The sequence below is a fragment of the Thermobia domestica genome, chromosome 1 (genome assembly GCF_964235325.1).
Source record: "Thermobia domestica chromosome 1, izTheDome1.hap1.1, whole genome shotgun sequence".
NCBI lineage: Eukaryota > Metazoa > Arthropoda > Insecta > Zygentoma > Lepismatidae > Thermobia > Thermobia domestica.
The window spans coordinates 202,282,878-202,306,026 of record NC_137454.1 but is presented as its reverse complement, the minus strand read 5'-3'; the positions used below and the strand labels follow the sequence as shown (position 1 = coordinate 202,306,026).

The 23,149-nt window shown below is 34.5% G+C and overlaps 1 protein-coding gene across 1 annotated transcript in view; it reads left to right on the top strand.

Annotated features, from left to right (window-relative positions):
- The window catches only part of LOC145666995 (ras-related and estrogen-regulated growth inhibitor-like protein), a 248,730-nt gene that overhangs the window by 98,237 nt on the left and 127,344 nt on the right, over nt 1-23,149 (top strand). The window contains exon 2 of the mRNA XM_081734676.1: nt 13,810-13,866. Within this exon, the coding sequence (XP_081590802.1) occupies nt 13,810-13,866 (57 nt within the window). The remainder of the gene's footprint in view (nt 1-13,809; nt 13,867-23,149) is intronic.

Genomic DNA, 23,149 nt, shown 5'->3' with positions numbered 1-23,149 from the left:
CTCTCTCTCTCTCTCTCTCACACACACACACACACACACACACATATATATATATATATATATATATATATATATATATATATATATATATATATATATATATATATATATATATATATAATATGTGTGTGTGTGTATTCGGGACTCTGCATATTTGTCAGTCTTTGGTCCTTCATCCTTGCGCTGTTAGAAAATATCATAGGGCGTCTCTGATTCATTTATTCACTAGTATGTACAATAGAAGTAATTAAAGAAGTAATAATGGCAATAGATAATTAAAGGAACCACTACGATTATCTTGAAATGTACTCAAGACCTTGATGTAGCCATCCATGTATACACATCCTTTATCTTTTTCCAATAGACGATCTCGTTAATGAGTCACATTTTAGCATTTATTTGTACTTGCTTTCGAATTATTCTTGTACATAACACAATATTGTAAAAAAATTATAGAAGAACTAGGATATAATAAAACCCAAAAATCCATAGTGTCTAAGTGTACATCGATATTACTTTTATCACTACCCATGAAATGCATTAAAAAAAAAAAAAAAAAGTGTTCTGATTTTCTATTAACTCTTCGAAATGTGTATCATAAGTATGAGTAATAGACAAAATTTTCAAAAATACAATTGTCTTGACTTTTTCAAAAAGAAGTTTTACACTAAAAATCCGTAGAAACAACAAAATGTGACATTCATTTAATTTTAAGCTGAACGAAATTGAAAGACTATGATTATACAAGCTTTCAAACATTGGACTAGCAAATGTAATGGATGCTCATCATTCTGCTGTCTGCTTAAACGATGAATCTTGTAAAAAATGCAGATGCAGTGCTTTGTTTCTGGTGTAGCCAGTAGCGAGGGAGTGTGTGATGCGGAGGAAACCAAAGAGGTAAAAGAGAAAGTGACGGTTCATCATCATTCGGTTGATTTGGGCGCTGGCAGCTGAAGGTTGGAGGGTAGGTGGTCCTCGCAGTGAAAGTGGAAGAGAATGCTTTATTAGGGTGGCTGCAGCAATCAGAACTCCCAATCACACGCAACGCAACACATGACGAAAAACCCTTTCTCGACTCGACGACAGAGGGTGATCGATGATCAGGGTGGCTTGTTGCCTATCCATGGGGGCGGACCGGATCACTGCTGACGTCTTCGTAGCCCCTGGCATAAGCTTTCCTTTTCTACTCCTAAAACAATAGGAACATAATCTCTGCGGCTGGAAGCATTCTTTTACATTTTTTTCATACTGCGGTTTTAAGGGTTGAGGGAGCAGGTTTCTCTTTCTATTGTCTCTAAGCTAACGGAGCCTCTGTTTTTAACATGTGCTACAATCGGGCAATAAATATAGTCCTCTATCATTCTCACCTATTGAGACGTCCTTTCTTAATCACTGTTATTATTATCACAATGCAGTGGGTGTTGCCTCTCGAACATGCAAGCATTCACCGGCTTCCTGCATCGGACTTTTGAATTTCATATATTAACACACCGTACGTGACATATCATAGTATCATTTTCTCTCTCAAAGAAAAGCAACGTTTTTTCATCATTATATTGAGAACATGTTCAATATATACAGCATAATATAAATCATGACAGCCCTTTTCCGTTTGTACAACCAATTCAGTAGGAATCCTCTACAATTTCACCCCCCCCCCCCAAATCAAAGATAGTAATGAGCTTTTTTTTTTTTTTTTTTTTTTGTAGCGGAATAATTTGAAAATCCTAAGTGGGCAAAATGAAATATAGTATACCAAAACCAGTAAAATTGTAAAAGAATGTTCGAGAATTGTTCAGAGCAGGGTTGTTATCGGTAACAGAACAGACAGATGTGAATGGATTCTATTATGTTTCCCAAAAATTATCCTGGGCGCAAAACCCTAAAGAAATTTTCTGATAAAAAATAGTTTCGGATTTGATGCCGAAATAGATTTGCTGAGAAAATCGGTGAGACCTCAGAACAGAACCCAATATTCAAGTGAAAGTGAAGTTAGAAAAAAGAGAGAGACGTTTGGTATATAACAAAACTGCTGTAGGTAGTTTCTTTTGTTGTTATTTTCACAGTTGTTCAACACCATTTGCAGCTTGTAGCGACCTCAAAGTAACCATCTTTTGTAAATGAAGTCAATGAATTTTGGTTCTCTTCTGAAAACATACCAAATTATGATTTCCGGCTTTAAACAGACAGAACCGATGTGTCAAAATGTGTTTCGATTCTCTTCCCGAAGCATGGCAAATTTATATGAGCCCGCAACTCAAAACATTTTCGGTTCCGTTGTCATTAACAACCCTGGTGGTGCAGAGAAAATGCGTTCTTTGAGTAATCTAAGTAATCTATAGTAGAGGTGGGAATCTCATGAGGTACTTCCTTTATAAAGTTGGAGTACTTCCAATACACGGTTATCCATAAATATAGGAATGAGACATGAATATTTCAAGAGGAGTCTTGACCTGATGAATACATGCAAGAAGAGGCATAACTGAAGGTGATTTTGTTGAGTTTAGATTCACTCATCCCTTTCTTTTTTCTTTTCTTATTTCTTCTTTTTTTGAAGTGTTCAATCATAATCAATATCTACGTAGATAGCCATAGGTGATTTATTATTAGGTTTCCTACCTTTGAATTGGATTGGATTTAAGTTTAGTGTCCCATTCAGCAGGAAAGGAATGGGAAAAGCCTAAAGCTTAACGTGGAATCCGAGCTATATGGGCTCTCACCGGAAATTGAACCTGGGTCTCCTACGCCAAATCCATATAACCACCAGGGAACTCGTTTCCCATCTCTGATTGGAAAACCTAAGACTGGGAAAAATATCTGTACAGAATCAGCAACAGAAGGAACGGTCGTGACCTGAAATTCACTGCTCCTCTTTTCTATTCAACTTTGAAACTAATTTTGAACATAAAAAGATTGATTTTTCCTCATATATAACACTCAGTTGCAACATATACTAATAATATTAAAATATAATTTTTTAAAAGGTTGTTAGAAATTGAGAACATTTTTTATTAGTACATATGATTACAGTCCAAAAAGTAATTTACCTTTAAGATATAACTTGAAAAAATCAAAATATTATAACTTAAAGATGTGTTGCAAGCCAATATTTTTTTCTATTTCCAAACATAAATATTTCTTCTATTTTCTTTTTGCCTTCAATATTTGGGTGATTATGTTACAAACTTTCCAATTCTTGAAATTTTACTAACAAAGAAAGCATCGGGAGTATCAAGTATTCTGGGAAAGACTTTTCTCGTGGATTAATGGTTAACGTTTTTATCTTGTGTGTGGGAGATCCTGGTTCGATTCTTGGTATGAGAACTTGTCTGGTTCGAATTCTGCATAAAATTCTATGTTCACGCCTCATATAGCCTCGGTCCTGAGAAAGAATTTAAAACTTCAAACAAACAAAAAGTATATTCTAATGCAGAAATAATATGTACTTGTTACTGTATAAATAGATATTTTGGAAACAATGCACATTCAAATTGGAAAACGTGTGTGTGTGTGTGTGTGTGTGTGTCGGGGGAGGGGGGGTCGAATTCGATTTTCAGTGAAACCACAAATTTTTCGGTACATATGCAATATCGTAAGGAAAATTAGGAAGCTACTAACATTATGAAGTAGTGAATTCAGGTTTAGAAAGGCAAAAATTGTGTTGGAAGTTCATACACTGACTACTCATCTCCCTGTTAAACAAATGCTTTCTGACCGGCCAGAATTCTTTGTAGACTGTAGTGTCAGAGAATGTTTCCCCACCTACAATGTGAAATGCATCGGAAGGAATTTAATGCTATATCAGTTTCTTTTCTTTTCTTTTTCTTTTTTTTTTAAGTTTCGTGCATACAAGAAAAGAAGGAAGGAAAGCGAGGAATAGGAAGAAGAACACAACTGATCGATTTGAAAAATAGAAGAGAATATTGAGAGTTAAAAGAGGAAGCTCAAAATCGAGAAAAAAGAAAAAAAAATAATCCCAGGACCTGCCAAAAGGCAGAATGCTTAATAATAATAATAATAATAATAATAAACTCCTCCGATTTGGCTTGTTGAATTGGTTTTCAAATAAACAGCACAATTTATGGCACCAACCTAAACCTATTGTATGGATGTACCGCGTTCCACAGAGCGAAATTATGTGCTGCTGTGGAATATTTGAGAAGCATTGACGTAGAGGAACTTAACTTTTCTCTCTTCTTCTTCTTCTTTTACATAGATTAAAAAGAAAATCTTAATATGGATTCGCATTCTTTTTTAAAAAGTCAAAATTCCATTCAGCTACTTCGTGCAATACTAACGGTGTCTGTCTTACTACCTGCTTCTTGGGAATGAGAGCTTGACAAACGTTGTGGAGATGGAATATTGCTCTTTTTTCTTGTTCCGTGATTCGTGCGACAGTGAGGCCTCGGAGATCTATGGGAAAAAGGGGTTTCCAAACAAAAGATTGCGGGAATCGATAGGCATTCTCCTAATTATGTGATTGTATCGAAGAATAAAAGTTACGTAGCAGCCTTTTTTCTAGATGTTATCTACAGACACGACAGACTATTGCCACCCCACCTCTTCCAACGAGTGGGTTGTTGGTTGATTCCTGTGGAACAGAAGGCAGCGGACAAACGTTGATCGAGAAATCAAGTCACGCAGGAAAGTTCCAAGCTGTATGCACTTCCTAGAATGAGTACAATAAATAATATGGCGTCTATTTTTAGATTTAAATAATCGTTTCCATTATACAGGAATTCATAATTTCTAAAGATTCCTGGAACTTGTGCTCTTCTTGTTGTTCGGATTAACAGCCACATTACCGGGTGAATGGCGTGAAGTAGGGATTTGGGTTGGGAAAGAAAGCAGTGGAATTTTCTGTTGATGAAAAACTCGCTCCTCCAGAAAGACTTGGAAAAAGAAGGCGAGGCGCTGCTTGATACAATGATCTATACAACAAATGGAGGATAATTGGAAAAGGGTAGAATAAAGAGCTCCGGGAGCAGGTTTGTTGGACCGTCATCACGTAGTTTGGAAGTAAACAAGCTGTTATAAACTTCTGCATGTATAACACGCTATCGTATTTGAGTATGCATATCAAGATTCATGTTCTATCAGAAAGGTTATTTATATGTCCTAAATTTATTCTAACACTTTCGTTGCGAGTCATCAGTAAAGAGGGCGGAGCAACAAGTAACCTGTAGCCCCCTTGCTGATTTTCATAATTGCTCGTTTTTATTATTATACTTATTATGGATGTACGATAAGACATACATATCGTGATAGTTTTTAAACTGTTTCTCTTTGCAAGTTTATTTAGCGTAGCTAGTCAGGAAGAGGATATACAGTGTGAAAAGAGAACATGTAGCGAAATAGATGTTACTGTAGTTTGTACGCTTGTGTAGAACGCTTTCTAATCACTAATCACAATGGTCATCAAAGTTGGTTATAATTGTTTTCAAATGCTTGTATATTTTATGTCTTTCTTAGTCGAAAATTCTTTCACGTTTGACGATTAACTTATTCTGTTATCCTGTGTCATAAAATGACTTTGCCCTTAAAAGCATTTTCTCAATGCTTTCTCAGGTTTCTACCTTGTGTGGAACTAAAATATGGAAATATGCGAGTGAAAAAACAAGTGTAAAAATTTTACTCCCAAACGTGTTAGTCTTAAAAAACACATTTAAATCTTTTACTTTTTAAGTGCAAAAGTTTGATTTTTTGAAAAGTTTCTAGATGTAGTTTTCTGACTTTTTTTTTTTTTTTTAATTGTCCTATTCTGAGGACGACAAATTTTTCATAGCAAAATTTTGATAATTGAGTGCTCATCAATCTCGAACTCACTTTTCCACATTTTTCAAAATATTGCGAAACAAAACTTAATTATAAAATTTATCTACCTATTTAATTAGTATTAGAAAATACAATTTAGTGCGATAGTTTGTGTTGTCGATAAGTTCCTCATTCTGAAAGAATAAGTCTTCAATTAAATTATAATTTCATTCGCTTAGATGGCAAACTAAGCAAGAACTAAGACCAATCTAAAAAATAATGGTTAGTTTACTAGTGTTCTCTAGAAAATTACACAAAGAAATGTAATTCTTTCATTTCTGAAGTACTTTTTAAAACATGGAGATGGGACTAATAAACATGTAAGCTTCAAATACCAAGTTACGTATAAGTTATTGCAAAGTCATCGATGTCAGTTTCTTTCAATACAAATAAGTTCGATATGACTACTCTTATTTTAATGTCATGGGTAGATATCGCCAGCTTTTACACTACAGTATACAATCAAGACAGTTGGTGTAATGGCATATATACACTGAATGTCGACACAAAACTCCTTGTATCTAATTATGTGGTTAACATTCGACTCAGGTTCGTTCCCTTGTGTCAACTCATGTTTCTCAGATTTCACGTTAAACAGTAGAACCACGCCTCATATAGCGTCCGTGGTAAGAGAGACGTTAAACTTCTAACCAACTAAATAATCAATCTCAACACTTGAACATCCTGTGCAAACGAAATTTCAAGCCTATATACATGTTATACAGTATACCAGTAGCATACACAGAACTTCATGAATGCCGTTCATTCTCGTCTTAATTAAAAACAAAATCTGACCAAAGAAATTACTTTTAATAAGTAATAGTATTACAGTTTCGGCAACGTATTATTGCCTTCATCAGACACATTATATACGTGATGTAAGGCAAATGTCCAATTAAAAGTTTAATTTTTGCTTAAAAAAAAGTTTCATCATTAGAGGTCGAGATCTGTATGTGATTAAAAGTTCCTAAAAGTTAAAGGAAGGATCTCATTGGTTCTTACAAATAAATGATCTCCTCACATTTTCCGAAATATACAGGTTGCATCAAAAGGGATTTTACAACTTTGAAAACCCATGTTGATTTATTCATTTATCTTACAGACATGGTTTTGGTGTCATTTTGTAGCAAAATACTCAAGTTTTGACTCACGTAGTAGACTAGTTCAGAAACATGCCATTGCAAGCGCTAGGGGCAATCGCAGCAAAGATGGCTGCCTTTACTGGTTCCGAGCCTGCTGTGTGTTTTGGTTTGAAAATTCCATGTCTGTGACAACTGTGCAATATAATTTTCGTACAAAGTATGGTAAAGATAATCCCAGTAGGCCTACTATTTATCAGTAGCATAAATGTTTTTTATTCAAACTGGATGTTCAGTAAGACACAACAAATCTTCAGGTCCTTGCCGCAAGTCTGAAGACATTGTAGAGCAAGTGAGACTTCAGATGGGATGTTTGCCGCATCAAAGCCACATTGAACATCTTTAGGTATAAGATATAAAAATTTGATGTATTTTGCTACAAAATGACACCAAAACCATGTTTGTAAGCTAATTAAGTAAATCGATATGAGTTCTTAAAGTTGAATAAGTCCTTTTTGTTTCTTATTTCATATTGATTTACTTATTTAGCTTACAAACAGTAATTATTTAGCTTACTTATTTCATAATGTTTCTGATAAAGTCAATGACACATTGCCGAAACTATAACACTATTATTTATTAAAAGTGGAAATTCCATCCAGGATATGTTCAGACACCTGAGTTTATTTCGATGATGATAATAATAATTGAACTTGTGTTATGTTTCTGCTATAAGTAGGTATTTATGCACACTTCACTATTTTTATATAATTATTAATAAAGATTAATTTCAAAAGACTTAAATTTAGGCATTATCTATCCTTTTAAATTTGTAATTGTAGTTATAATTCCAAGAGAAATATTTATTTTTGAGTGAATACTTCTTTAGAAATAACTTTTAAGATTAGACAGATGACATCGAGACAAGACAGAAATTTGCGTCGTTTCATCTCCGATTTCACAAAGCGTGTCTTGACTAGAATGTTTGTCTCATTTCCGGGGCATTTCGTTTTGTGTGCATTTGTACAAAGAAGACTTATGTAGTTGGTAGAAAAATATGTAGTTGGTTGCCGAGAGGATTTATAACTTGCTTCCAGAACATACACATTCTAAAATTTACATTTGGAAGCTCGTATAAAATAACTGTTTAAGTATCTTTATTCCCTTTTTTTTTCTGTTTGTTCTTTATAACTCGCTTTGAACTTTGTGTTAAATACCAGGCACGTAGCCAGGAGTTCGTGAAGGGGGTGGGGTCCGTTACATGAAATACTGTGCTCATCACACCAGGAGGGACTCGATTATTCTAAACTATTTTACTGGCAACATATATTGGTTCGTTTAGCCAGGATTTCGTAACGGGGGGGGGGGGTAACATGAAATTCTGAAGGCCCAGGAGCTCGATAAATCTAAACTACTTTACTATCAACATGTATTGTTTTGTTATTACAATAAAATGAGGATATATTGGTAAGTATTTTAATAACAAACTATGAAGAAATCTCGAGTAAAATAAAAAATATATTGAAAAAGATTTTACATATTTACGTCCTTCCTCTGTTCATTCAAATATAACAATTTTCCTTTCATTATGACCTCAACTATTACAAAAAGTACATATTCACTATTATAAAAAGTACATACTCAATAATGTCTTGTAAATTACTTTACAATATCTGTGTTTATTTCTCTGTTGAATCAGATTTAACAGAACTTTCTTTCCACATAAATTTTTGTTTTTATTATTCCGTCAACTACTGTCTGTTCCAAATGACAGGTTAAAGGAGTAGTAGAAAATTGTTTTTGAAATAACATGTTTGATTCTGCAAGGATGCGATGACAAAAAATTATGATAAAAATGTCCACGCTGTTACACAACGGCACTATGCTTTCGGAAGCTTGAAATCTCCGACTAGTAGCAGAAATAGAGAATTCCGTAACTTTTCTGGAAATTTCAAATTCCCTCTCTTCCAGGATATCTCGCTCACCTCGCCTCCATGTATTGCAAGTAATACAAATCTCCTCATAAGAAAGAGTAACCAAAAGCTTCCTGTAGTTTTTAATTTTTAACGCTGATCCTTTTTCTCATTTCATTTTGTTTCATCCTTCCTTAATTTTTTTCATTTCTGATCTCGAAGGGGGGGGGGGGTACGGACACCCGGACCCCCTTGGCTACGTGCCTGTAAATATCTAGATATACGTATCAAACACTTAAAGATAATTATCGCAAATTTTCCTGAATTCTGTGTTGGTTTTAGACCAGTTGCATTTGTTTGCCCTTGTATGTTAACTAAACGAACCAAATGAGAACAAGAAATTTTTCTTCTTTCTTCAATTTTCAATCAGGAAGTTTCATATTTCACCTTTAAATCATATTAGCAGAAAACATGATTTTGAATGATGAGTTCGTAATTTTTACCTTTCATGTCATAGGAAAACAGTTAGATAACGGATTTACAAAGTAAAAAGAGAAACTCAGCTGTACTGCATCGTTTTACAAAAGAAATAAAAATTAACCGTTCTGTAAGACAGGATGTAACATATTATTATTCTGTATGTCCAGGAGGATAAATTGAAACTAGAAATGATTAAAGTAATATAAAATGAAGGCAAGATAGAAGAATTGTAAACAGCAAGACGGAAAAATTAAGCAAGTTTAAGCATAAGAGTGAACATAACAAATTTATATCATTTTTTTTTCCATCAAAATCGGTGTTATCTATTAATTGAAATAATCTGATCACAAATATAACTTCCAAATCAACGATATCACATTCAATTTTTGTGTTATAGGGACATAGAGAGAACGCTTGAAACTTAATGCACATAAGTTGATGCAAAATTATTAATCGGTTTTTGACTTCGATGTGATTTTAGCGTCTCTTTCAGCAGCTAGGCTATATGAGACATAGTCCTATGGCTTAACGTGAGGTCCGAACCATATGGAAAATTATGGATCACAACTATGATTTACATATATATCATATAATGTAGTTCAAGTAAAAGTACTAGTTAAAAGTTGACTTATTTTACATTATTAATATAACATTTTCACTTCACTTTGATCGTAATCTAGAGAATCTGTCTTGATATGTATGTTGAAGAATAGTGTGTAAATAAATTAGACGAAAAATCTTGACATAAAATACACACCTTCATAGGGAGATATATGATCTCCAGGAAGGTGCCTTCAATAATTTCTGAGGACATATAAAAAGGAAATGAAGTATGAGGTAACATGTAAGCTCATCGTCATTTGGGGGGGGGGGGATACCTTAGATAGAAATTATTGATTGCTTCTGTTTTGTTATTTTAAAAGATAAGAGACTTATTGAATAGACAGTATTAGTTCACCTGCTGACGATGTGGAAAGGAATTTTAAGTTCCGTATCAGGTAGCGTTGCTTTCGCGACGTTGGATATTGCTTTGCATTTTAATGGCGACTCCTTGGATTATGGTCATCCGTCTAAAATTAATATTTATAACGCCTATTTATATTCTACTGTAGAGCTGCAGCCGTTTTGTAATGGACTGGAACGCCTCCATTGGTGTCGTGTTAACATGCCAAATAGCGTGGAATGCTGTAGCATCAGTTTATGCACATACTTCGTATTAATGCATCATGCAGTACAAATTCTGCTGTTGGACATTGCACTCGTTAGGCATGCACCATGTGATGATGTGTAAATCATTTCTACATGATAGATGCTTTTGAGATGTACGACTTAGGTACATGCTGTGCTAAAGCCATTCGTCTTGTAGACTGGTATACGAATGACTGCTTTACGTAAGTTTATGTTGTGACCTATTGACTTCATGAAAATCACACGTAAGACGTAGAAGCACTACAAACTGAGTGTTGTATTAGAAAAGTGTACAACTTTTCATATAATTGATTTGAATTTTTTAAAAAATAATACTTTATTTTCGTTAATTTCCAATATTTTTCTTAGAATGTAGACTACATTCTCTTGTGTCTTTCTCTTTAGTTATAAATTTAATATTTATCAAGTTTTCTATGCTTACTATTTTATCAATTTTGTTCTGGTATACAACTCCATTACCAAAGAATAATACTAATATATAATAAAGTTACGTTTACGTTTTATAAATAGGTCTACTGTATATTTTCGTAGCACGTATTCGATTTATTTCTACAATTACAATTTTCTTTTGGCAATCATCTGAAACTATTATAATAAAGTGATACGTTTATGAACATTGTACATAATAATATACAATAAATAAATAAATGCCCAAGGGGACATATTCGTTCCTTTTATTGTGTTGTTTTTCCGCAATAATTTAATTAAATTTGTTCTGTAATTAACTAATAATTTATTTTTTAAGAAAATCACATATGCAACATAATTTTTATGATTAATTAATTGTTGAGATGAGAATCAGTTATGTATTACTCCTAATTTTATAGTTATTCTTGTAACTAAAATCATTAACTATTATTTAGAATAAAGAAAAGAAAAGAGAAAGTGAAATCTGTAATGTCGGATTCCAGAATTGTAATAACGAATTAATTTCTGACTCATAATCAGTCAAATTACTACGTCAGTCAACTTTGCAGAACAAGATTTAGACCTTGTTTTGATTTATTGATTTAGTGCTTCATAGAGTAGAACAACAGGTTCTTTGCCGCAAGAATTCTGGAGAACTAAAAGAACAAGAGAACAAGACGGAAGAAAATAATGTATTTAATTGCATATATATATGTGGAAAAGTTGTAAGGATAGGTCTTCATTAAAATGAATTCCTAAATATTTTTACTTATAGAAAAATAATAATAATAATACAGTTCAATCTTGTTTATCCGGCCCTCATTGATCCGAATCAGATTTGTAGACATTTTTTATTTTAAATTTAATTTTCACATATATAATAATTTTTAACTATGATAGTAAGAACGTAACTATAAGTACGCAAAATATTCCCTTTTTATTTTGATTAAATGCACAATTACTGCATAGATTGTACACTAAATTACGGTAATACGGTATATAAAATCCTTTTTGACGAGTTTAAGAAAGCACCTCAGTGTTTCATTGAAATAGAAGACAATGGACCAATTCTTTGTTAAGAAATGATGTAAAAAGTTATCGTAATAAACGGTAAGTCTGCTTATTTAAGGATTTGTTTTGGTTATTGCCCATATCACCCGGATTATCCGGATTTTTGATTTTTCGGATTGCCTTTGGTCCCAGTTAGGGCGGATAAACGAGGTTATACTCTATAATAATAATAATAATAATAATAATAATAATAATAATAATAATAATAATAATAATAATAATATAAACCGTTTCGAAGTTGTAAGATTACTGAAACAGTGGACATTGGAAAAACATTATCAATGTAAGATTAACTACTAACTTAATGGTAAATACTGGTCTGAAATACATACTAAAGTAATAGACACTTCACATTCTTTTTCTCTTACATGTAAGAGAGGAAAAATGTATATCACAAATTTTCAGCTTCTATAGATTATTTAATGATGTATGTAAGTAATTAATATGGTAATTTTGGAAGGGACCCAGTAAATAAAAGTCGAAGAGAAAAATTTACATTAGGATAAGGATTGGATTAGTTAATACTTTTGAAATATATGGTTCTCCGGGATTTTAAAGCATGTATAGTTTTAATAAAAAATATTTACCTAATCCAAGTAATTCCTCTCGACATCCAAGCACTGTTCCCAAAGTTTGAATTCTATTCTGGAATAGTTGTAATGAATGTGATGTCAAAACTTATCCAATGGGATCACTACATGACACCTTCCTGTCGTTTCGCAAAGCTCCTGCCTGACAGAAGGCATTCCATAGTAAAAAAAAAAAGCTTGGGACAAATTCGGGAATATGGAGATAGATGAAATCCGGTAACTTACATAGTGTTAGGATCTTAATGACTCATGGGGACGGAGTGTTATAAAAGAAAAATACTGTATATTGTCTAAGTTATTCGACAATGCTGATTACTGGTGTAGTTGTTGATATCATCTGATAGTTCAGCACAAGAATGCCCGAACTTACCTTGTCTGACAAAGTCATGCTAAATGATTCCAGCGGATGAAAAACTCATACATAAACGGAAATACCCTTCGAGGATAGAAAATTGGCTTTCGGAAGCACTCTAGACGATTAACAACATTTATTGTATATTTTACGCAAACCTCCTGTCGATTATATTTTCATTAATTTTAACTTCATCTTGTGTTGAGTGTAGTAGGACTTCATTGCTTTAACCTTTGCTGGATAATCAATATAGACATCGAATTTGCGTCCCAACTGTCATAAATCGTTTGGTATTGTCAATGATTTGCTGCGTCACACTGGTATGCACGAGAGCGCCAATTGTGCATTCAAATCCTACCAAAGCCATAGATGTTTATTCTCATTGTTTCATTTTCCTTAGCCTGTAAGATATGAGAGACTTAATTCATACAGAAAGTAGTTATCGTAAGTACAAAGAGATCTTCCAGTAATAATGTAAATATCCAGTGCTAATTGATCCATTAACGATATCTTTTCTTATAGTTTTTACACTTATGTGAATCTGAATGCATGTTTCGAGAAAGGCTTATTTAACAATAAATATCACTCTAATATTAATAAGATAATTAGGTTGATTACAAAATTTCTTTGCAGTTCTTCAGAAGTTTCAGATTATTTAACAGCAACGTGTCTGTGTTTTCATACTTAGAAATTACTGAAAACTTGAATATGTTATACAAATATTATTTTATCCCGCCTATAAAATTCATAGTTAAATAGTACTAAAATAAATTATGGCAAGTACATTTGAAAGTAAAGTATATTTAATAATCTCACTAGAATGTCATATTATTTTTTTTTAATTCTGTTAAACAATAAAATGTAGAATTTTGATATTTTCTTCTTATTTTCAGCTGTGACGGTTCGATATTTGACAAAGCGTTATATTGGAGAATATAGTTCGAATAGTGGTAAGTATTGTAATCGTTTTTATATTTTATCTAGAAGACAAGGGTACTTACGATGGAAACAGAAGTATCATCATTACTTTTAAAGTTAATTTTGTCTTGAAATCAGAAATATTTGCTGAAGAGGTTTTTCGTGCCAAGTGATCTTTCTTATATTAGTTCCAAGTAGCCCAGGACGGAGTGCGTGAGAAGACTATATCACGACTTCCAGGAGAAAAGAGTTAACCTGTCAAAAATAACCGTGGTCATTATTCTTAGTTTTCGTGCAAATAGAGCCCTTAGTGATAGTAAGTATTCAATGCATATCAAAAGAAATGTTGTCTACATATTTTTTTTTTTTTATTATTATTGCAGGCGTGTAAATATGAAATTTTCTTTGTATGTAGAATGAAACACTAAAGTCAATATTCTTATACAAAATTAAGGATGCAATAAATGATTGTAATTAAAGAAAAATAAACTGTTATGGTCTTGTATGAGAACTTTGAATTCGGCCTCAGGCAAAGTGAATTGCATCTTATTCTTGCATAAGTTGTAATAAAATGTGAACCTAGACTGTATTCTTCTGCAGTTTTTACTCAATGTGTTAACCAAGCCGGATGCAATGTTCGCAAGTCGAGAGTTTAAAGCAGTGGTCGCCAAACTTATGAAGCTTCTAAGCTACCGTACCGTTTTTAAATCCTACTGAGAACTACCAACCAAAAGAAATATCAACTTTTTATTTTTAACAAATCTTATATTTGTTTATTGTCTATAAATGTCTCCGCGAGCTACTAGTAGATCGCGATCGACGGCTTGGCGATCACTGGTCTAAACAACTTCCTTGTGGCTACATGTTTCACGTACGTGCCTATGGCGCGGGAGACCAGAGTTCGATTCCCGGTCGGAGCTCATGTGATTCGAATCTCACGATAAGTTGTAGACCCACGTCTCATATAGTTTCGGTGGTAAACGAGGCGCTAAACCCCAAATCAACCAACTATGCGTATGGCTATTTGAGAATGCGTTTTTGATGCGTTACCCCCCGCAGTGAATGCGGCCTAGATGGTTACTCGGTAATTTTACTTTCGCCAGACTTATAAATCATAACTGTGAGCCAGTCAGGGTTTCCGGTTCTTTTTTTGCCAGGTCCAGGTCTATAATAGCAGAGTTCCAATACTCTGCACAAAGCATCTTCCAAGCAGCTGTTTTTTTTTTTAATCCTCTGGCAGCACTTCTTTCCTTTTTTTCCCTTTCCTTTAGACATCTTTTAAACAGCAGGCTGTCTATTGTTCCGAAACACACCAAATACGCTCGAATCGACGTTTTCTCCACGTTTTAATTGTTTTCGCGTTTGCAGCGCATTGTGATTAGCCATCCCACATTTAAATACATTGTCAGCGTATTCCAAGCGTACGCATGAGCAATAAATACACTTTGCGATCGCCTCAAGAAGCCGGGTACTAAGTAGGTGGCTATTTGAAGCATTAGCAAAGAGTTTTTATTGCTTATGCGTGAGCTTGGAATACGCTGACCATGTATTTAAATGTGGATGGCTAATCACAATGCGCTGCAAATGCGAAAGCAATAAAAACACAAAGAAAACGTCAGCTCAAGCGTATTTGGTGCGTTTCGGAACAATAGACAGCCTGCTGTTTAAAAGATGTCTAAAGGAAAGGGAAAAAAAGGAAAGAAGTGCTGCCAGAGGATTAAAAAAAAAAAAAACAGCTGCTTGGAAGATGCTTTGTGCAGAGTATTGGAACTCTGCTATTATAGACCTGGACCTGGCAAAAAAAAAAAAAAAAAAAAAAAAACCGGAAACCCTGACTGGCTCACAGTTATGATTTATAAGTCTGGCGAAAGTAAAATTACCGAGTAGCCACCTAGTTCGCGTTCGCTGCGGGGAGTACCGCATCAAATACGCATCCTTGATTAGCCATACCCTAAACCTTTATCCGAATCTATACTCAATACAGGATTATTGACCATAAATCTTTCTGGATGGGTACTAGAAAATTAAGTATATAGTCGTTCGAGTGTATTTTATTTTTACGTACAGAGTTAACTCATTGCAGTTCACATATTAATAATACAAAAGATAGAATTATTATTATTATTATTATTATTATTATTATTATTATTACATAAAGTTCGGAAAGAAATGTTTATACCTACGATGAGTTATCAATGAAAAACCTCGAGGGATGCAGTGAAAAATTTCAGGAGGAGCAAAGGAAGACTACTTATTACGTTATACTGAACATGATATTGTAGCCATAGAAGGTAAACAACCCACTTCCTAAATATTGATCTTTAAAGTGTTAAAAAAAAAGTATTTTGTTGCTGTGGATTTCTCAATGCAATCGGGTCCGTAGACGTTCTGAATGTTCGCTGTGGATGTGGTAGCATTCAAGTCATGATTTAAAACAAAGAGCAACAAATGTCAGAATTGTCCATTTCTATCTACGTGACATTCAATCTTGGTTCTCTGACCAACAAAACGAACAAAGTATATAATTTTATTTCAAAATCATATATTTATCCAAAAATACATGAATGATTAGTTGGTTAGAGTTTAGTGTCTATTTTCAGCATTAGAGCTATATAAAACGTGGATCTACAGTTTAAGGTGGAAGCCGAGTAACCACCGTAATGTATTCAAATCTGAAGTCTCTTCCACCGAAACTCGGTACCCCATTGCATCAAAGGCACATGGGCTAGCAACAGACTAACGAAGAGGGCTAAGACCTGAAATTTTTACCTAAGCGAAGGCTAAGGCCTAAGGCGAGAAATTTTTACGAAAAAAAATCTGAAGTTAATATGTTGGTTAGAGTTTATACGCAGCTCCGAAGCCAGAAGGTGGAAAATTCAGAAAAGGAAAAAAGTCTCCACAAATTTATGCTAGAGCATAATAAACAAACTTCTGTCGCAAAACGAGAACTTTCATATATTACTGTACCAAGTATACCTAATCTATTATATATAAATGAAAGTCACTATGTTTGTGATTTCGTAACTCTTGAGTGAACCGATCAGTCTCGATCAAATTTTCAACATAGACGAGGTTCGGGCTGGGATGGTTTTTTTCATTTCACTTGACGGTACAACTTTGTGGAGGGGGAAGATGGAAATATTTAAAAATGATGGAAAATGACCTATGTTAATGTCGAATCCATAGTTTTTGGGGCCGCTGAGATGAACAGTGATACTTCCTATGCCGTTTAAGTCCAAATTCAGCCCCGCAATTTGGAAGAGGGGAGATATATAAAAATGATCTAAAATTACCGATATTAATATCGAATCCATAGTTTTCGGGGTCGCTGAGAGGAACAGTAACATTTCTGATGACGTTTAAATTCAAATTCAGCCCCCATTGCCCTTTATGTCCAAAATGAAAGGTATTTTCCCCGAGCGAAGAACGAGCAATCTTCTATTTATCAATAAAGAAAAGCTACCATGTATGCAAACGGTCAGTATAGAAAGCTTATACAGTACAATTCCACGGAACTTCTTTTATGGTAAAACCTCTCCAGAGCGGCAAACTAGTTCCCAGTCATAATTGCTGATATACTTTCAGAAGGATTATCGGCCCCGATTATAAAGGTAAACATTTTCCTTTCGAACCTTGCGTATATGTGAATCCTACTCTGTTCCTTGAGCTTTGTCTTTTTTCTCCTCTCCAATACATTTTAGATTTTTTTTTTAATTCGTGTATTTAAGGAGGGTGTTATTCGCAATATAAGATCAAGTATTTAATGAAGAGGAAGAGGGAACCAAAATGGAAACCACTGTAAGTAGTGCGTGAATGTTTTGGCATGATTATGAGGAGTGGCCTCATTTTCCCATCATTCGTTGCGTGATGTTGCATTTCCAGGTATCCTTAAAGCACTCATGAGATAACGCCTCTCTGAAACACCGCACAAGTAGATTTATTAGACGTTATATTATTTAGAATTCCATGACGCTGCACACCAACTCCGAATATCCGCTTCCTAAAATTTTGGAGATGAATGATTTAGAGCAATGATGGCCAAATGTGTTATTAAAGTAAGTAGTTGTGATGCAGTATACACCACGTGAAGAGGTTTGGTTAGAGTTTTGTTAAATCAAACTCCTTAACAAGCTAAATTTTACCAAGCTCAGACTTAAACATGACATTTTACGTCAAATTAGCTTAAGATGAATGAATGTTTGGAAAGTAGAAAATTGTTTATTTGGTAGTTTCATCTTAGCGTTATATTCTACAGACAAATGAGTATTTTACATCCTGAGCATTATACTAATCCGATAACCTTAACAGTACTCTGGATAGTCTAGCAAGCAAAGATGATATCCACAATTACTCCCCATAAGAATACATGGGGATCAGATTTCTGAGTGTCCATATCCTGATCAACTGCATGGATTACCTCCTTCAACGAACTCGTTTCTTAACTTTTGAACTTGTACAGTCCACAGCAAAAAACCTGCAACATGAGCATGTAAGTTTATTGTGAAATGACGAAGTCTTTTGCTCCAAAATAATTGTGCAGGGGAGGACGCCTAGGTTTCTCCTGGCGTGATTCGTGTCACTTAGACGTTATGTTGATTCCCTGCGCTGTTATGCGTAGTTTCAAAATAAACTTACATGCTCATGTTGCAGGTTTTTTGCTGTGGACTGTATATTCTGGCCAAAATTAAAGGTGATCCATCAAGTAGTTCTTGAGATTCTTCTCCCGAACAGACAGACAGACAGACACAGACAGAGTAAACATATAAAGATGTTTGTGGTACACCAAACTTCTTAACGAAAATGTACATTTTGTTCCTCTTTTTAATACCATGCGGAACAGATAGTGTAATTGAGTACTCGCACCTGAATCGAAACTTGGCTTTCAACTGTGAAAATATTATCTTTAACCTTTTGGTTACCAGGTCTATTCTGTAAAAGGGAAGTTGGTATCAGGCCAAGGGCGCCGATCTCAGGGGGTCGAGGGGTCCCGGGCACCACCAAAGCTCATGTGGGCCCCTTGACTGTATTTGTAAATGTACAATATCTATATATATAAAAGAGAACGTACAAAATCCTTTGTCCGCTCATCACGCTAATACGGCTGAACCAATTTCTTTCATTTTTGGGGGGTTATTAGGATTTGGACCCTAGATGGTTTTTATCATATCACTTTAATTTTTAATTACCAGTGTCTTGAGATAATTGACCATTCAAGTGTCCATAACGTACAAATCCTTTGTTATTAGTTCATCATAGGTAAAAATAAACGTATTTATATGCAACCCGCATGACCGTGTCACTCGGCGGGTTAACATAAATGACAGGCGATATAGAGCGGAAAATAGCTTGAATCTTCTGTTTAAAATTTTTTAATTGATTTGCTTATTTTTACAGACACTTTTACAATATGCCAGCACCGGGATGACCGCAGCGAAGCGGGGCGGGTTAACATAAATGACAGGCGATATAATGTTAAGATTTACTGCAATCTTCTATGGTTTTTATCATATCACTTGAAAGCGAAAAAGTAAAAATTATCTAAGTAACAAAGTTTATTGCGTTCCGGGGTGACCGCAGCGAAGCGGGGTGAACGCTGCTAGTTTGGCATAATTTGAATGTAATTTGTTTTAAAATCCTCATATATGCTTTCTGCACCTGAATGCCCCTTCTCCCCAAGTTTACAGAGAGATCAGCACCCTTGTATCAAGCTGATTTTATCGAAAAATGCAATTTCATAAAGTTGTACTTTTTGAATGTCCGTAGTTCAGGCTCTAATTGTCCTAGAGACATGAAACAAGAAGCAGGATATGAATAATTGAACAAAGGTTCACAGAATAGAATATGTAATAGCATGGGTCCTTAAATTGCCATCATTGTATGTTTATTTTCATTTATCTATTTAATTTATCTGGCCCCCAAGTATGGATTCTATTTTGCACTGGTTAGCACACTATTAATTGACCATCATTGCTTTAAAGCTTCAGCAACATTAATGATGTACTTATTATTTTATTTTAATTAGGAATACAATGAAGAAACGGGATTAAATTTAGTACCGTTGACGAATACTCTTATTATGCTATATCTATTGGACGAGTGAGTTGATTCGTATGATAAAATGAATGGTCGCAGTGAAACTTGCAGTTGTCTTACTTAAGAGAATACTCTAGTTCAATGATTCCCAACCTTTCTCTTATAGCGACACGCCATTAGTGCATACAATTTTACTTGAATCTATTCACTTATTTTTCTCCACATACCATTCACTTCAGTACAGGACATGCATGTACATCCTTCATCGCTACACCACGTGAGACCCATTTTTAGGCATTCTTTATTATATAGTCTTACTTTCGTGTTGTTATATCCTTGAGAACAGAGACATCTAGGGATATTATTAAATGTTACTCGCACAAAATTGTAGAAACCAATATGTTGATTTCTCAGACAATGCGTTGAGCGAGAAGGATATTTATACTAGTATTGTTTTATCATAAGTTCTGAATTCATTTAAAATTATATATATATATATATATATATATATATATATATATATATATATATATATATATATATATATATATATATATATATAATCTCGCGACATCTTGATGCTACCACATGACGCCTCAGGGTTCGCGACACCCAAGTTGGAAAACATGCTCTAGACATCTTTTGGGCATTCTGCAGCTACTGTTGTTTAATAATAACTTAACATAATAACTAAACACGACAAAATATGTTAAAGTTGTTAGGAACCTAAAGTTGTCATAAAGTGGGCACCATGGTATTAAACATGCTTTTCGTTCTTAAGGCTATGATCTTTATCAGTTAGTTGATTTTGAGTTTTAAACACTTTATTGCAATATCATATTGGAATCATTTTTTAAGCTAGTTTATTGTAGTATAATATTGTCTGATAATTCATTTTAATGACCTAAGCAAGCTTTTTGAATATTTGTTTATTTACTTACAAGGGACTTATGCGAACCGTGACAGCTAGATATTTATGAAAATTGGTACCCTGACTAATTGTGGATCGCTAATCATCGTAGTGATAGTCATTCAGTGCGGAAATACCTTGTTAACCCGCTAGGTATAATATATATGTACATACCACACAGTGACTGGGCGAGACTGTGCCGAGTTATACCCTAAAAACGCAGAAAATGAAAAATGTGTGCAGGTAACCTGATACCTATGATAAGGGGACACATGACCAAGAACAATGCAGTAGTATCACACGAGTAGTGTTGCCACCCCAATACAAACTTATAGTTTTTCAAATAGAACATTTTATGGTATTAAAATAATTGGCATAAAACGTAAAAGAAAATAAGCAAAAGGTGGGTTATCAGTGTTGTCAAATAAGGGAGATAGGATGCTCTAAAGCGATAAATTATGGGGTCCGTACTCCGTACAGTGAAACGAACAAATGTGCAACAACAAGAAGACTGCAGAAGGAACAAATCAATGGGTATTTGGACAAAGGTGATATGTCCATGCTTTAATTTTTGCAGGACTCAATATTCAAGGCATCTCATAAATCAGAGGCTCATGCAAAACTTTGTTTTTGTTAATGGAATATTTACTGGAGGTTCTTTACTTTTTATGTAATGTGCTACAAATGCAAAAGCATTTCGGACATTATCCATATCAGTTAAAATCTGATATTCGAAGAAAAATGGACATATCTCCTTTGTCCGGATACCTATCGAAATATACAGTAGGGAGTAAAGCACAGCATCCAGTGAGTAACGGGCTTGACATGTCATATCGAGCGTGCGGCCAGGGCGAGAAATGTACATATCTTGCCATACTATCTATGGCTTTTTTGTTGTATGTATTGGTGTATTATGTTAAAATATTTTGCGCCTGTATACTACTGCTAACCTGAATGCAGTGTGTTTTGTCTTCATCGTTGTCTCACATGTTAACGTTTCCTATACTCTCGACTGACATCTATCACAGGTCATTAATCTTTGTAAATCGATTCTGACATACTTTCTTGTCACAGATTTGTAAACTTACGTGCGACAGCTTTTCTGTACTCTTTTTCTGTGGTTTGGAAGGCATGCATGATTTTAAACAGTGTTGCAACCCCAAGACAGTTCGTTTCATAGCTTCCGGGATCGGTTCGAAATATCGATTCCACACAAACGTCATTGGAATTGCTGCGCTTACAGGAAGACTTGCTATTCAAATTTCCGCACTATGTCACATGGGACTACTATTTTCTACGGCTACTCTAACATGTGCCCGTTTTTGGGTGAATCCTGTATCAAGCCTGTTAGTCATTGGATGTCCATACTGTAGTTCATGCACAACATTTATTCCTCCTGCAGTCTTATTGTTGTTGTACATTTGTTTGTTTCTCTGTACGGACCTGATATCAATTTTAGGACCTGATATTTCTCTTATTTGGCAAAACTAATAACCCACCTGTGGCTTATTTTGTTTCACATTTTATACGAATTGTTTTAATTCCATAAAATAGTATACGTTCTATTTGAAAGATTAAGTTTGTATGGGGATGGCAACACTGCTTGTGTAACACTACTGCCGTGTTCTTGGTCAGTGTCCCCCTCCCGTAGGTATCAGGTTACCTGCGCACATTTTTCATTTTCTGCCTCTTTCCGGCATTCTTGGGGTATAATTCCATACAACCTCATCCATTCACTGCTTTGTACAGTCCGCGGCAAAAAACCTGCAACATGAGCATGTAAGTTTATTGTGAAACGACGAAGTCTTTTGCTCCAAAATAAATGTGCAGGGAGGACGCTGAGGTTTCTCCTGGCGTGATTCGTGCCACTTAAACGTTATGTTGATTCCCTGCACTGTTGGGCGTAGTTTCACAATAAACTTACATGCTTATGTTGCAGTTTTTTTTTTTTTTTTTGCTACGGACTGTACATGTATCATAGGCCAACATAACGGGTAAACAAAAAAATTCCGCACTGAGTGGCTATCACCACGATGATTAGCGATGCACAATTAGTCAGGGTACCAATTTTCATAATATCTAGCTGTCACGGTTCGCATACGTCCCTTGTTAGAGGTTTTATCTGGCCACTACAATGGTAAATTATTGTTTTTAAGTTTTAGTATACCGGCGGGTAGTGTCAAAAACTACGAATAAGGACGAATATGTTTATTTAATATGATGCTATTAACAAGTTGATGTAATATTTCCAAATTATGATCTAGATAGTTGCTGTATATTGCTATTTCCTAAACAAAATAAATAGAGATACCTATACCATGACTTAAATTTTTGAGTTTCTGATCGATCGAAAAGTGAGCCGGAAAGTCTAA